This window comes from Pan paniscus, chromosome 11 (assembly GCF_029289425.2).
Source record: "Pan paniscus chromosome 11, NHGRI_mPanPan1-v2.0_pri, whole genome shotgun sequence".
Lineage (NCBI taxonomy): Eukaryota > Metazoa > Chordata > Mammalia > Primates > Hominidae > Pan > Pan paniscus.
The window spans coordinates 108952551-108969853 of NC_073260.2; the positions used below are offsets into that span (position 1 = coordinate 108952551).

General features: G+C 39.0%; 2 protein-coding genes across 11 annotated transcripts in view; both read right to left on the bottom strand.

Annotated features, from left to right (window-relative positions):
- Positions 1 to 17303, bottom strand: part of CCDC171 (coiled-coil domain containing 171) — a 446519-nt gene that overhangs the window by 372594 nt on the left and 56622 nt on the right. For 8 of the 10 annotated variants that reach the window (XM_055092101.2, XM_055092103.2, XM_024930188.4 and 5 more), the window contains 2 exons: positions 10758 to 10948; positions 8141 to 8272 (listed from right to left, as the gene is read on the bottom strand). In XM_055092101.2, coding sequence (XP_054948076.1) covers positions 8141 to 8272; positions 10758 to 10948 — 323 coding nt within the window. Of the gene's footprint in view, positions 1 to 8140; positions 8273 to 10757; positions 10949 to 14608; positions 14771 to 17303 lie in introns of those variants that run through there. The other 2 variants (XM_034967203.3, XM_055092102.2) reach the window with 2 other exon arrangements.
- On the bottom strand, positions 10965 to 14028 carry LOC100979059 (non-histone chromosomal protein HMG-17). The gene has a single exon (XM_003822616.4). It carries the CDS (start codon positions 13945 to 13947, stop codon positions 13687 to 13689), a length of 261 nt encoding a protein of 86 aa, XP_003822664.1. The 5' UTR covers positions 13948 to 14028; the 3' UTR covers positions 10965 to 13686.

Genomic DNA, 17303 nt, shown 5'->3' on the forward strand with positions numbered 1-17303 from the left:
GTAAAACTAAACCCATCAACAGCCAATAAAGAAGAAAATTTCACTCTATCCCTCAGGTTGTTTTTAAAAAACTTTTTTTTAACATAAAGTCACAACAGTTTCTTAAGATTGATGTATAAAAGGAAAAGCTATTTTCTTTTGTTAACTAAAAAAAGGACAAGAAATTGAGAAACAGAGTTCTAAACATTCCAGTTACAAATTACAATAAAATTTACCTTACAAAAGCAGCAAAGCAAGATACTGTTTGTAGTAACTAGGGAGCATATTCCCGCATTTTTCTGTACACCTTATAATGAAAGACAGATGCCTAATTTTAAATTCTTTTAGTACTTCATATATAAACTTTGGTATAACCACAATGTTTCATTTAGGATTTACAGGACTGATCTGGAAATGAGACCAAAATCACATCATCCACATATTTATACACAGGCCTTTGAATTATATTTTATAAATTTAGACCTCTGACTGAGTGTTTAGAAATAAAAGAGCTATTTTAATTTACTTAATTTTGCTTGTTTATTCCAAGTAGCCTTTAAGACACTTATCAACAACTTAAATATCATGTAGGCTCTCCGAAGTCTTCCTTAGTCTCCCAGACCGCTAATCAACTTCTCTTCTGTGGCACTACAGCATTTTATTTAAAATTTTATCAAACAATATTTTCTCCCTTTACATGTCTCTGCGCTGAAATATCTTCGAGGACAGAAACCAGGTCTTAATCAGTTTTACAGCCTCAGTATCCAGAGCAGTAACTCAGTAAGTACTTAGAGAATGAATGAACGAGTAAATGAACTAATGAACTAATTAACTACACAAACTACAAACAGAATACAAGAGGTCTAAAGCGTGGTTGTACTGTCCTTCCAGATTCTACAGGAGAGGTAATGGGAAGAAAAGCAATGCACAAAGACTGAAGGTTTGGAAAAGCTGTGGTTTCATTGGTATTTTCAATAATGACATATATAACAAATTCAGAATTTCCAATGTTCACTACCAGCTTTTACTCTCAAAAAAATGAAGTGGCTGTGGAGCCAAGATGGCCAAATAGGAACAGCTCCAGTCTACAGCTCCCAGCGAGAGCAACGCAAAAGACGAATGATTTCTGCATTTCCAACTCAGGTACCAGGTTCATCTCACTGAGGATTGTCAGAGAGTGGGTGCAGGACAGTGGGTGCAGTGCACTGAGCGTGAGTCGAAGCAGGGCAAGGCATCGCCTTTCCCAGGAGGCACAAGGGGTCAGGGAATTCCCTTTCCTAGCCAAGGAAAGGGGTGACAGACGGCACCTGTAAATCGGGTCACTCCCACACTAATACTGCACTTTTCCAACAGTCTTAGCAAACGGCACACCAGGAGATTGTATCCCGCGCCTGGCTCGGAGGGTCCTACACACATGGAGCCTCACTCACTGCTACCACAGCAGTGTGAAATCCAACTGCAAGGTGGCAGCGAGGCTGGGGGAGGGACGCCCGCCATTGTGGAGGCTTGAGAAGGTAAACAAAGTGGCCGGGAAGCTCGAAATGGGTGGAGCCCACTGCAGCTCAAGGAGGCCTGCCTGCCTCTGTAGACTCCACCTCTGGGGGCAGGGCATAGCCAAACAAAAGGCAGCAGAAACCTCTGCAGACTTAAATGTCCCTGTCTGACAGCTTTGAAGAGAGTAGCAGTTCTCCCAGCATGCAGCTGGAGATCTGAGAACGGACAGACTGCATCCTCAAGTGGGTCCCGGACCCCCGAGTAGCCTAACTGGGAGGCACCCCCGAGTAGGGGCAGACTGACACCTCACACGGCCGGGTACTCCTCTGCGACAAAACTTCCAGAAGAACAATCAGGCAGCAACATTGGCTGTTCACCAATATCTGCTGTTCTGCAGCCTCTACTGCTGATACCCAGGCAAACAGGGTCTGGAGTGGATCTCCAGCAAACTCCAACAGACCTTCAGCTAAGGGTCCTGACTGTTAGAAGGAAAACTAACAAAGAGAAAGGACACCCACACCAAAACCCCATCTGTACATCACCATTATCAAAGATCACAAGTAGATAAAACCACAAAGATGGGGAAAAAACAGAGCAGAAAAATGGAAACTCTAAATATCAGAGTGCCTCTCCCCCTCTAAAGGAACACAGCTCCTCACCAGCAAAAGAACAAAGCTGGATGGAGAATGACTGACGAGTTGAGAGAAGAAGGCTTCAGACAATCAAACTACTCCGAGCTAAAGGAGGAAGTTTGAACCCATGGCGAAGAAGATGAAAAAAGATTAGATGAATGGCTAACTAGAATAGCCAATGCAGAGAAGTCCTTAAAGGACCTGACGGAGCTGAAAACCATGGCAAGAGAACTACGTGACGAATGCACAAGCTTCAGTAGCTGATTCGATCAACTGGAAGAAAGGGTATCAGTGATGGAAGATCAAATGAATGAAATGAAGTGAGAAGAGAAGTTTAGAGAAAAAAGAGTAAAAAGAAACGAAGAAAGTCTCCAAGAAATATGGGGCTATGTGAAAAGACCAAATCTACGTCTGATGGGTGTACCTGAAAGTGACGGGCAGAATGGAACCAAGTGGAGAACACTCTGCAGGATATTATCCAGGAGAACTTCCCCAATCTAGCAAGGCAGGCCAACATTCAGATTCAAGAAATACAGAGAATGCCACAAAGATACTCCTCGAAAAGAGCAACTCCAAGACACATAATTGTCAGATTCACCAAAGTTGAAATGAAGGAAAAAATGTTAAGGGCAGCCAGAGAGAAGGGTTGGGTTACCCACAAATGGAAGCCCATCAGACTAACAGCGGATCTCTTGGCAGAAAATCTACAAACCAGGAGAGAGTGGGGGACAATATTCAACATTCTTGAAGAAAAGAATTTTCAACCCAGAATTTCATATCCAGCCAAACTAAGCTTCATAAGTGAAGGAGAAATAAAATACTTTACAGACAAGCAAATGCTGGGAGATTCTGTCACCACCAGGCCTGCCCTAAAAGAGCTCCTGAAGGAAGCACTAAACATGGAAAGGAACAACCAATAACAGCCACTGCCAAAACATGCCAAATTGTAAAGACCATCAAGGCTAGGAAGAAACTGCATCAACTAATGAGCAAAATAACCAGCTAATATTATAATGACAGGATAAAATTCACACATAACAATATTAATCTTAAATGTAAATGGGCTAAATGCTCCAATTAAAAGACACAGACTGGCAAACTGGATAAAGAGTCAAGGCCCATCAGCGTGCTGTATTCAGGAGACCCATCTCACATGCAGAGACACACATAGGCACAAAATAAAGCGATGGAGGAAGATCCACCAAGCAAATGGAAAACAAAAAAGGCAGGGGCTGCAATCCTAGTCTCTGATAAAACAGACTTTAAACCAACAAAGATCAAAAGAGACAAAGAAGGCCATTACATAATGGTAAAGGGATCAATTCAACAAGAAGAGCTCACTATCCTAAATATATATGCACCCAATACAGGAGCACCCAGATTCATAAAGCAAGTCCTTAGAGACTTACAAAAAGACTTAGACTCCCACACAATAATAATGGGAGACTTTAACACCCCACTGTCAACATTAGACAGATCCACGAGACAGAAAGTTAACAAGGATATCCAGGAATTGAACTCAGCTCTGCACCAAGCGAACCTAATAGACATCTACAGAACTCTCCACCCCAAATCAACACAATACAAATTCTTTTCAGCACCACACCACACCTATTCCAAAATTGACCACATAGTTGGAAGTAAAGCACTCCTCAGCAAATGTAAAAGAACAGAAATTATAACAAACTGTCTCTCAGACCACACTGCAATCAAACTAGAACTCAGGATTAAGAAACTCACTCAAAACCGCTCAACTACATGGAAACTGAACAACCTGCTCCTGAATGACTGCTGGGTACATAATGAAATGAAGGCAGAAATAAAGATGTTCTTTGAAACCAATGAGAACAAAGACACAACATACCAGAATCTCTGGGACACATTCAAACCAGTGTATAGAGGGAAATTTACAGCACTAAATGCCCACAAGAGAAAGCAGGAAAGATCTAAAATTGACACCCTAACATCACAATTAAAAGAACTAGAGAAGCAAGAGCAAACACATTCAAAAGCTAGAAGAAGGCAAGAAATAACTAAGATCAGAAGAGAACTGAAGGAAATAGAGACACAAAAAACCCTTCAAAAAATCAATGAATCCAGGAGGTGGTTTTTTGAAAAGATCAACAAAATTGATAGACCGCTAGCAAGACTAATAATAAAGAAGAAAAGAGAGAAGAATCAAATAGACGCAATAAAAAATGATAAAGGGGATATCACCACCGATCCCACAAAAATACAGACTACCATCAGAGAACACTATAAACACCTCTATGCAAATAAACTAGAAAATCTAGAAGAAATGGAAAAATTCCTGGACACATACACCCTCCCAAGACTAAACCAGGAAGAAGTTGAATCTCTGAGTAAACCAATAACAGGCTCTGAAATTGAGGCAATAATTAATAGCTTACCAACCAAAAAAAGTCCAGGACCAGATGGATTCACAGCCGAATTCTACCAGAGGTAAAAGGAGGAGCTAGTACCATTCCTTCTGAAACTATTCCAATCAATAGAAAAAGAGGGAATCCTCCCTAACTCATTTTATGAGGCCAGCATCATCCTGATACGAAAGCCTGGCAGAGACACAACAAAAGAGAATTTTAGACCAATATCCCTGATGAACATCAATGCAAAAATCCTCAAAAAAATACTGGCAAACTGAATCCAGCAGCACACCAAAAAGCTTATCCACCATGATCAAGTAGGCTTCATCCCCGGAATGCAAGGCTGGTTCAACATATGCAAATCAATAAATGTAATCCATCACATAAACAGAACCAAAGACAAAAACCACATATTATCTCAATAAATGCAGAAAAGGCCTTTGACAAAATTCAACAACACTTCATGCTAAAAACTCTCAATAAATTAGCTATTGATGGGACGTATCTCAAAATAATAAGAGCTCTTTATGACAAACCCACAGCCAATATCACACTGAATGGGCAAAAACTGGAAGCATTCCCTGTGAAAACTGGCACAAGACAGGGATGTCCCCTCTCACCACTCCTATTCAACATAGTGTTGGAAGTTCTGGCCAGGGCAATCAGGCAGGAGAAGGAAATAAAGGGTATTCAATTAGGAAAAGAGGAAGTCAAATTGTCCCTGTTTGCAGATGACATGATTGTATAACTAGAAAACCCCATCGTCTCAGCCCAAAATCTCCTTAAGCTGATAAGCAACTTCAGCAAAGTCTCAGGATACAAAATCAATGTGCAAAAATCACAAGCATTCTTATACACCAATAACAGACAAACAGAGAGCCAAATCATGAGTGAACTCTCATTCACAATTGCTTCAAAGAGAATAAAATACCTAGGAATCCAACTTACAGGGATGTGAAGGACCTCTTCAAGGAGAACTACAAACCACTGCTCAACAAAATAAAAGAGGATACAAACAAATGGAAGAACATTCCATGCTCATGGGTAGGAAGAATCAATATCGTGAAAATGGCCATACTCCCCAAGGTAATTTATAGATTCAATGCCATCCCCATCAAGCTACCAATGACTTTCTTCACAGAATAGGAAAAAACTACTTTAAAGTTCATATGGAACCAAAAAAGAGCCCACACTGCCAAGTCAATCCTAAGCCAAAAGAACAAAGCTGGAGGCATCACGCTACCTGACTTCAAACTATATTACAAGGCCACAGTAACCAAAACAGCATGGTACTGGTACCAAAATAGAGATATAGACCAATGGAACAGAACAGAGCCCTCAGAAATAATAGCACACATCTACAACCATCTGATCTTTGACAAACCTGACAAAAACAAGAAATGGGGAAAGGATTCCCTATTTAATAAATGGTGCTGGGAAAACTGGCTAGCCATATGCAGAAAGCTGAAACTGGATCCCTTCCTTACACCTTACACAAAAATTAATTCAAGATGGATTAAAGACTTAAATGTTAGACCTGAAACCATAAAAACCCTAGAAGAAAAGCTAGGCAATACCATTCAGGACATAGGCATGGGCAAGGACTTCATGTCTAAAACACCAAAAGCAATGGCAACAAAAGCCAAAATTGACAAATGGGATCTAATTAAACTAAAGAGCTCCTGCACAGCAAAAGAAACTACCATCAGAGTGAACAGGCAACCTACAGAATGGGAGAAAATTTTTGCAACCTACTCATCTGACAAAGGGCTAATATCCAGAATCTACAAAGAACTCAAACAAATTTACAGGAAAAAAACAACCCCATCAACAAGTGGGGGAAGGATATGAACAGACACTTCTCAAAAGAAGACATTTCTGCAGCCAAAAGACACATGAAAAAATGCTCATCATCACTGGCCATCAGAGAAATGCAAATCAAAACCACAATGAGATACCTATCTCACACCAGTTAGAATGGCAATCATTAAAAAGTCAGGAAACAACAGGTGCTAGAGAGGATGTGGAGAAATAGGAACACTTTTACACTGTTGGTGGGACTGTAAACTAGCTCAATCATTGTGGAAGTCAGTGTGGCAATTCCTCAGGGATCTAGAACTAGAAATACCATTTGACCCAGCCATCCCATTACTGGGTATATACCAAAGGATTATAAATCACGTTGCTGTAAAGACACATGCACACATATGTTTCTTGAGGCAATATTCACAATAGCAAAGACTTGGAACCAACCCAAATGTCCAACAATGATAGACTGGATTAAGAAAATGCAGCACATATACACCTTGGAATACTATGCAGCCATAAAAAGGGATAAGTTCATGTCCTCTGTAGGGACATGGATGAAGCTGGAAACCATCATTCTCAGCAAACTATCGCAAGGAGAAAAAACCAAACACCGCATGTTCTCACTCATAGGTGGGAATTGAACAGTGAGAACACATGGACATAGGAAGGGGAACATCACACACCAGGGCCTGTTGTGGGGTCGGGGGAGCGGGGAGTGATAGCATTAGGATATATACCTAATGATAAATGACAAGTTAATGGGTGCAGCACACCAACATGGCACATGTATACATATGAAACAAACCTGCACGCTGTGCACATGTACCCTAAAACTTGCAAAGTATAATTTAAAAAAAAATTAAGTGGCTTCTATTCTCTGCATATTTTTGGTCAACTTCTGTGTTACAAAGTTGTTTGTGAGACATAATTACTCCAAAATGTATTATATGTGGATATTTTTCATTCTTGTGAAAAATGCATATCTTTGACATCTATAGAAAGGTTATTTCAATTTGTCATTCTGTGTCGAAAAAATACATAAAACACATTGTGTTATCACAAAATAACTAGAAGATGTGCTGAAAATGTATTTGAAGTTTTAAGTTAGTTGATTCATGGGTTTTTTTCTTAAAGAGGATTACCTTCACAAATTTCCTTTAAAACACACAATAACACACTAGTTTGAGTTTCTCCTACCTCTCCTTCAAAATAAATACATATAATCTCCTGAAAAAATGCAAAGTACACTGGAGTGAGAATCCAGAGACCTGCAGCCTTTTCCCAGATTAATCATTCAGTCTATAACCTAAGTCAGTAACTTCCAAATCTCCATCTGCTCATGTATAAAGGGGATTAGATGTAATCAGTAATTTTCAAATTGGACTATAGAAGCCTCGGGGATTCTGCGTATTTCAGGGGTGGAGGAATAGAGGATAATTAAGAATTTGTACTTCTTAAAAAGAGTTCAAAAATTACTACACTATATGATTTGTAAGGATTCTTTAACATCCAGAATCCTATTATTCTATTTCTTTATCCTATTCAAAACAGCTATTAGTCTGAAATTTTAAATTGGAAAAATAAAATACCAAATATATATACATCCTTCTTAAAAATCACATAAGGTATGCAATGGAAATCACTGAACTCTAAACACTAATGGTATCTGTTGGTAACAGTTGCCCTATTGTCATGTAACAGCAAATGAAATGTGGCCTTCCAGAATCAAAACTAGAAATTATTTTCCCTTTGAGCGAGTCAGTTATCCCACTAATGTAATTTTGAATATCATAAGCATTAAAAATATATATTTAAGGAACTGAATTATTATTTTTAAAATACCTGTACTATAAATTGTAATTCTCTTCTTTCTGCTTCCCATTGTTCTTCTTGTAATCTAAACTCCTCCAATGCTGTCTCCCTGATATGAGACTCCATCTCATTCTTCTCCCGTTGATGTTTTTCCAACGCTTCCTTTATATAAATAAAATCTTGCTTTACTATTAGATCAATAAAAGTTATCTTCCTTCATCCCCAGTTTAAATGTACAAAGAGGCTCTCCTTACCTATAGATGTTAAAACTCGTCATAATTCATGTTAAAATCATTAATAAAACTATAATTTGATCAATAGAATGTAGATCTGAGTAAGAAACTATGTTTATTTAAACAACAGATTATACCTTGTTTATATAGGCATATATTTACCTATTACCTATATATAATATGTATATATAAGCAACAGGCTGTATATACCTGTTTATTATATAGGGATATATTTGACCCAATTTTTCTGAAAAATGTTAACTTCAGAGGTTTGAACAAAATATCAATATATGATATCATATGATAGATATAAACAAAGTAGATTCCATTTAATATGGAAATCTCTACCTGTGACCAAAACATTTGGATTAGCCCTGATAATTTATATATAAATTTGACACGAGCAATGTATTTCCAAAAGGGAAAAAGGGGCAAAGAAAAGAATTCTGTGCAACAAATGAGGATAAGAAAACTCTAGAATGTTAAAAATTTGAAAAGCAAAAAAACAAGAAATTTAAGTATGGACTTTAATTTCTAGTTCTATAGATAAACAATACTTGAAAAAATGCTTTCCTTTTGGGTTTTCTGAGGTGTACTGCAAGATCTAATTTGGTTTAGTATCTTAAAAACATAAAATGCAATTTGCTGAGAAGCCCAATTTTCTAACTATAGGGTTTAAAATTAAGTTCCCATTAACAGAAGAAAAAGTCTATAGTTTACATGTGAGAGAAAGAAAGCCTCTCATGTCCACATAATGGTAGCATGGATCTGTATAACAAATACTACCCTCCTAACTTATAGAAAGAAAGCTTTCACAAAGAGCCTTGAGGCTTTTTTTTCCCCCAAGGGCTAAATAGTGACTCAGATTCAACTCCAAACTGTCCCAAGGGTCTCTGTGCAGATTAGTGAAGGGGAACATCACACTCTGGGGACTGTTGTGGGGTGGGGGAGTGGGGAGGGATAGCATTAGGAGATATACCTAATGCTAAATGACGAGTTAATGGGTGCAGCACACCAGCATGGCACATGTATACATATGTAACTAACCTGCACATTGTGCACATGTACCCTAAAGCTTAAAGTATAATAATAATAAAAATAAAAATAAAAACAAAAAAAGCCAGGAGCCTAAAATCAAACCACAATTCTCCTAAGTAGCTAATTGAGATCAGATCAAAATCTTCTACCTTCAGGTGCAAGCTGACTGGCTGAAGAAATACTGCCACCATCACCCTCCTCTCCACATAACTCCAAAACATTTTATGTGGGGAAGGTTATACAGGCCCATCCAAGGACTTGTAATATCAGCTACCACCGAAACCTCCCCCATTCACACACTAATGGAGCCCTTCTGCATGCCAGCTACTGTTCCAGGGTCTAAGAATACAGTAGTAAACAAAAGAAACAAACTATGACTACTGATGTGGAAGAAATCAGAAGTAAATTTGCTGACAATGACAACATCTGGGAACGACTGTGCGATAACTTTCACAGTTTTTAAATGCTTTTGTGTAATTAATTTTAGTAAAGACACATTTCCAGAATTCAAAAAAGCCATTTACACCAATGGTAAAGGTAGAAGATTTTTATCACCGTTTTTTTTTTCTTTGTTTTGTTTTTTTGCTTTTTTGGGGGGAGACAGGGTCTCACTATATTGCTCAGGCTGGAGTACAGTGGCTATTCATAGGCCCAATCATGGTATACTGTGGCCTCAAACTCCTGGCCTCAAGTGATCTTCCCACCTCAACCTCCCTACTAGCTGGAACTACAGGCCTGCACCACCATACCTGGCTTTGTCATGTAATTTTTTTTTTTTTTCATTTAAACTGTTACTTCAAACAAAATGGCAAATATAGACAACTCAAAATCTACCTTTTAAGTCACTGGCAACTTCAACCTTATATCACTTTTACTTTAGGGAGTAAAAAGGGAACAAAAAATGAGGGAATAAATAGCTCACAATTTTAGAAGTTAAATATGTTACATATCATGTTTATACAGAACATGCTCTACATAGATAATGAAGCTCATATCAAACATACAAATATTTTTCTATATTTATTGTATATTCAGACCAAAATCCAGGGCCCATATTTCTAAAATTCCAAATGTTCATATTGCTAGACAAAAAGAGCTGTAGATTCTTAGCTTCTTACAATATGCCCACATAAGTGCTTTGTTGGCTTTTAACATTTTGATTAGCGACCGCAAACCGTTTTTCACCCCAAAAAGTATACCTATTAATATACTCCAAAAGAGACCAGCAAATATGCCCCTAAAAAAGAAAAAATGGGAGGGAGGAAGGAAGGAGAAGGCAAAAGGAAGGAAGGCAATCCAGGATAACTTCAAGTAATGTACAACACATCTCGGTGAATATTACATATCGGAAAATTCCTTTATAAAAACTATTTCACCTGTAGAGTTTTCTCTAGTCTGCTTTTTTCTTTCATAAGTAAATCATATTCTCGATTGCAATTTTGGATCATATTGTCTCTTTCCTCCAAATCATGTTCAAATCTTCTGCATTCTTCTTTCCATTTTTGCTGAAAAGTCTGAAATGCTTTCTCAGTCTCATTTGTCTTTGCTTGAAGTTCTGAATTCTGCGCTATTAAGAATAGAATAATAGGTACATTTACAACCATGAATTAAATAACAAGGAGCCCCAAAACCTAGGCATTGGAGTTGACATCATTTACAGCATGATCTTAGGATAAAACATTTAACCTTTCCATTACAGTAAACTCTTGAAAACCTTTCCATTCCGGTAAATTCTTGAAAAGCTCACAGTCTCTAAATCAATCTATTCTATAATTTTCAATCTCTTCTTCCCCTTCAGACAATGATGATTTTGCTATGAAACAGTGTGACATATTTCTGAAGGCATATCCAAGTTTAGGTGCACTTCTAGCACCAGCTGCAACTCTACTGGTTTTTGTCCTCTTCAAGAAAACAAACCAGCTGAGTGTGGTGGAACACACCTGTAATCCCAGCTACTCTGGAGGCTGAGGCGGGAGGATCACTTGAGCCTAAGAGTTCAAGACCAGCCTGAGCAACATAGGGAGACCTCCTCTCAGATTTAAAAGAAAGAAAAAGAAAGAGAGAAAGAAAGAAAGAAAAAAGAAAGAAAGAAAGAAGAAGAAAGAAAGAAAGAAAGAAAGAAAGAAAGAAAGAAAGAAAGAAAGAAAGAAAGAAAGAAAGAAGAAAAAAATCAATTTTTAAGACTGTGATATATAGGGCAAGTTTTTAAAAACAGTAGATTACAAATTTTTATATTTGACTATTGACAACAAACTAGTTGTAACACATCTTACACAAGGGTCACAAAGCTGAGGCTGGAAACCACTACCCCAACCCTTAGAACTGTAGCTATTTACTTTGCCAGATTTAGGTGCAACTCACCTCCTACCCGATTACCTCAACAATAACCAACACCTATCAACACACTAACACTGCTGCTCTGTTTCAGCACCTAGAAAAGAAGGAAATGCTTCCAGGTCTGGCTCCATCACCTGCCACTTATTAAACCTCCCTGATTCTCTGATTCTCACTAGGAATAAGAAAGTCCCTAGTTAAGTTTTTGTGAAGATAAAATGAGGAAATGTTTATAAAAACACATGTTAAAAGATGCCACAGCTATATTAGCAGTATTTCTAAATTATATTTCTTTGCATTTTGAATCAATCATACATTCAAAACGTTCAAAATACAAAGGTATAAAAGGTACAAAAGGAAATACATTAAAAGTCCCCCTCCCATTCAGCTGCCATCTCCAGAAGACATTCTTCCATGGTCTCTCATCCAGCATTGCAGGAAAGTAGTTTGAGGCCATTTTGACTCCTGATCCTTTGCATTTGACCTATTTTTCTTTTCTCATGAAAGCTTTAGAATCTTCTCTGTCTTTATTTTTCTGAAATTTCATAATGCTATGCCTGCAGTAGGTCTACTTCTTTCCATAACGGTAAATATTCAATAGACTCTTTCAATCTGGTAATTCATGTCTTTTAGTTCTGAGATGTTATCTTGAGTTATTTTCATTGATGATTTATCATACATTTCTGTTTTCTCTCTTAGGTCTTTCACTATTCCCTATTATTCAAATTGGTCCTCAAATTTTTTCATCTCTTCTCTCCTATTTTTCTACCTCTGTCTTTTTAATTCTAATTTCTGGGAGGTTTCTTCCATCTTCATCTTCCAGTGCTTCTAGGGACATTTTTCATTTCTGCCTTCATATTTTTAATTTGTTAATTTTTTCAAGCCAAACTGTATCCAACTTTATTAATTATATTTTTCACAAACAATAATGGTATTGTAGGCAGGTATTTCAATTAACAGTATACAACTTTCAAACCCTCTTCTTCAAAGGACTACCAAAATCAGAAAGCCACTATAAACCCAATGAAGTCCTCATTTGATGTTCTCAACAGGGAGTTTAGAGTGGGGGTTGACATTTCACATTAACATGTTGTTTAACAACTTTTCACAAGCAGACTCTGACTTTTAGGAAGTGAAATGAAAATGGCAGGATTTATCTAAAGATCTACAATCTAGAAACAGAAGGGCTGCTATTTTGAGGAGTGCCATCTCAGTGGTGTCATTGGAAAGTCCAGATTGCCTGATACACTGGCAACCAATTACCGGGAGTCAATCCCAAGAGATGTCTGGGCTTAAGGGAGTTAAGTCTATGCTGAGGATGGAAGGGAGAAGAGGACATAAAAACACATTTGTTTTTCCACACCACAAGGTGTTTGTGCCAAGGTGGCTATGTGTGTCAATATCAGGGAATCTCTCCTCCTGGAAGCCAAGAAGAAGTCTCTCAAAACTAGAAGGGAAAGGTGTTTTCCCCCCATCAATCCACTTCAGAGACATTCTAGTAGTAACACATGTCCCTTCCTCAAAAAACAACGACGTTTTCTGTGGGGCAACAACATAGCTCTAAAAAAAAAACACGGCTGGGTGCGGTGGCTCACGCCTGTAATCCAAGCCCTTTGGGAGGCCGAGGCAGGCGGATCAAAAGGTCAGGACATCGAGACCATCCTGGCTAACACGGTGAAACCCCGTCTCTACCAAAAAAAATACAAAAAATTAGCCGGGCGTGGTGGCGGGCGCCTGTAGTCCCAGCTACTCAGGAGGCTGAGGCAGGAGAATGACGTGAACCCGGGAGGAGGAGCTTGCAGTGAGCCGAGGTCGTGCCACTGCACTCCAGCCTGGGTGACAGAGTGAGACTCCGTCTCATAAAAAAAAAAAAAAAAAAAAAAAAAGTCTGCATCTTCATAAAACTTGGTTGAAAAATATTTCAAACTGTATAGTCACCAAAAGTGCACAGTTATCAAAAATGCACACATTTCACTTGGCATCTCCAGCACCCTGAGCTTCCTGTGCCTGGTCTGTTTTGGCATCTCCATTTCCTGCAGGATTCTTCCCCTCCTTGTAAGCATCAGCTTTTCCCTTTGGGTACCTTTTCTCCTTTCTTTGCAGGGGCAAAGAAGGCTTTTTGGGCTTGCGCTCTGGCTTTGAAGGAGCAGGTTTAGCAGACAACCTTGCAGATCTTCTCTGTAGCTTGGCTTTATCTCCTGTAGCATCCCCTTCAGGCTTTCTCTTGGGCATGGTGGTAATGCTGCTAAGACGTAGCACCAGATGCAGGGATGCAATGGCATGTGGGCTTTGGTCAGTCCGGGGGTCCTTCTTGCCTCTTCTTCCCACTGCTTCCATATTTTTAATTTCTTTGAGACAGAGTCTCACTCTGTCACCCAGGCTGGAGTACAGTGGCGCAATCTCGGCTCACTGCAACCTCTGCCGCCCAGGTTCAAGTGATTCTCCCGCCTCAGCCTCCCGAGTAGCTGGGATTACAGGCACTTGCCATCACGCCTGGCTAATTTTTGTATTTTTAGTACAGACAGGGTTTCACCATATCAGTCAGGCTGGTCTTGAACTTCTGACCTCGTGATCCACCCGCCTCGGCCTCCCAAAGTGCTGGGATTACAGGCGTGAGCCACCGCGCCTGGCCTCATATTTTTAATTTCTAATAGATTTCATCTTTTATAACACCTGGTTCTTACTTCATAGATGAAATATATTCTTTCAGATCTGAGGAAATTAATGCTACTTCTTTTAAATGTTCTCCCTGCAGAGCCTCTGTTTCTTCTAAGTTGATTTCTTCTCTCCATTTTAGAGGGTTTCCTCATATATCTGGTAACTCTTGGTTGTCTACTCTCATTAAAAGTTAGAAACTATAAACGTAATACAGTTTATACACTAATATACCAACCACCTAGAATCTGAGCTTCAAGGTGGACGTTAACAACTTTAGTCTTCGCTGGAAAAGGATCTGGATGGCTCATTTATTGGGAAACCTCCAACATCAGTATCATTAGGTTCTTCCTCCTGGCTTTGTATTAGTCTGTTTTTTTGGATAAAGACATACCTGAGACTGGGCAATTCACAAAAGAAAGAGGTTTATTGGACTTACAGTTTCACATGGCTGGGGAAGCCTCACAATCATGGCGGAAGGCAAGGAGAAGCAAGTCATATCTTACATGCATGGCAGCAGGCAAAAGGAGAGCTTGTGTAGAGAAACTCCCATTTTTAAAACCATCAGATCTCGTGAGACCCATATCACAAGAATAGCATGGGAAAGACCCACCCCAATGATGCAATCATCTCCCACTGGGTCCCTCCCATAACACATGGGAATTATGACAGCTACAAGATGAGATTTGGGAGGGGACACAGAGCCAAACTATATCAGCTTGGTCAGGTGATACACAAAAGAGTCCTCCAACATCCGGCATAGAGTGTAGAAATCCAGGTGTTAGCTTTTGGGGAAGTCAATATATAAAGGAAGCTGGGGGCTGAGCATGGTGGCTCACACATGTAATCCCAGCATTTTGGGAGGCCAAGCTTGGAGGATTGATTGTGGCCAAGGGTTTGACACCAGCCTGGTCAACATGGCAAGACCTAGTCTCTACAAAAAAAAAGTTTTTTTAATTAGTCAGGTGTGGTGGCATACACCTATAGTCCCAGCTACTCAGGAGGCTGAGGTGGGAGGATGGCTTAAGCCCAGGAGTTCAAGGCTGCACTGAGCTATGACCACACCACTGCCCTCCAGCCTGGGCAACAAAGTGATACTCTGTCTCTAAAAGTAATAATAATAAATAATTAATTAATTAATTAAAGGGAAGCTGGAAGGAATGGCTCCTCAATATTCAGCATTCAGAATCTTCCTGGTTTTGCCAGTCAAAAGACTCTATTTCGCCATCTCCAGGGATTAAACCTCCTGACTTCCACTAGCAATTCTTAAGTAATCCCAGAGTAGCATGCTCTTGGAAGGAAATCTAAGGACCTATCTGCCTCTCAAACAGCTTTCATCTAACCTTCCTTATTTTACTCACTACTGCTACTCCCATACATAATTCCAATAGTATCTGGTGCTTCCAGTTTATAAGCCTTTTGACTAAGAATTTCTCTTTCGGTTTTCCCCACTCCTGACTTAGGATTTTAACGTCTCTCTAACTCAGTTATTCCTCATCCATTTGCTTTCCAGCTTCCAAAATTTTCTCTCTTGTCACACCCCCTGTTCTCTCCATTGTTATGGGATTATCTCATAACTGCATTAGGCTTTTTACACTACCCTCAACATTTCACTATAAAAATTTTAAAAACACAGAAAGTTGAAAGTATTGTGCAGTGAACATCCATATATCTACAACCTGGACTCTAGGATTGTTAACATTTTGCCATATTTGCTTTATCAGATATTCATCCATCCTTCAATGCATGCATTCATTTATCCACCCAGCAGTCCATCATACATTTTATGCATTTCAAAGCAAGTTGAACATCAGGACATTTCATTCCTAAATAGTTCAGCATGTATATCATTAATTAGAATGTAATATAGTTTTATTTTTTTAACAGATAAAATGTACATCTAGTAGAATGCACAAATCTTTAGTGTACTGTTCAAGGAGTTTTTCGTTTTGTTTTTTTGAGACAGGGTCTCACTCTGTCATCCAGGCTACAGTGCAGTGGTACGATTTCAGCTCACTGCAACTTCTGTCTCCTGGGTTCAAGTGAGCCTTCTGCCTCAGCCTCCTGCGTAGCTGAAATTACAGGCGTACACCACCATGCCTGGCTAGTTTTTGTTTTTAGTAGAGACGGGGTTTCACTATGTTGGTCAAGATGGTCTTGAATTCCTGGGTTCAAGCGATCCACCTGCCTCCACCTCCCAAAGTGCTGGGATTACAGGTGTGAGCCAATGTTCAAAGAGATTTTATGAATAAATACATTCATGTAACCCAAACACCTATCAAAATACAGAACATTTCCTTCAACCCAAAAAGTACCCTCATACTCTTTCCCAGTCAAATCCACTGCCAACCCACCCTGCAGAGGCCAACACTGTTTAGATTTTTTTTCACCAATGATTAGTTTTTCCTATCCTAGAACTTTATGTTAATGGAACCATACAGGATGTCCTCTTGAGTGTAAAGTTTCTCTCACTAAGCACGTTTTGGAGATTCATTCATGTTACCGCATACGTTAGTGGTTGCTTCCTTCTTATTGCTGAGTAGCATTTCATTATATAACACAAATTGTTTCTTCATTCTCTTGTTAATGAATGTCTTTTTCCCCAACTTTGGACCACCATGAATGGAGTTGCTATGAAATTCTTTTACAAGTCTTTTTTGGACAAAAGTTTTTCTTTCTCATGGAGAAATAATAAAGAGTGAAACCGCTGGCTCATAAGATAAATCCATGTTTATTTTAAAAGAAACGGCCAGGTTGTTTTCCAAAGTGGCTGTATCATTTTACGCTCCCATTAACAAAAAATATGAGTCCCTGTTGCTCTATATCCTCACCAATATTTGGTATTGACAATCTTTTCAATTAGAGCCATCTGATAGGTGTTTAATAACATCTACTATGGTTTTCATTTGCATTTCCCTGACAATAAGTGAGGT

Excerpts from the sequence above, each read along its gene's own strand:
- LOC100979059 (XM_003822616.4), bottom strand. The coding sequence starts at position 13,947 with ATGCCCAAGAGAAAGCCTGAAGGGGATGCTACAGGAGATAAAGCCAAG.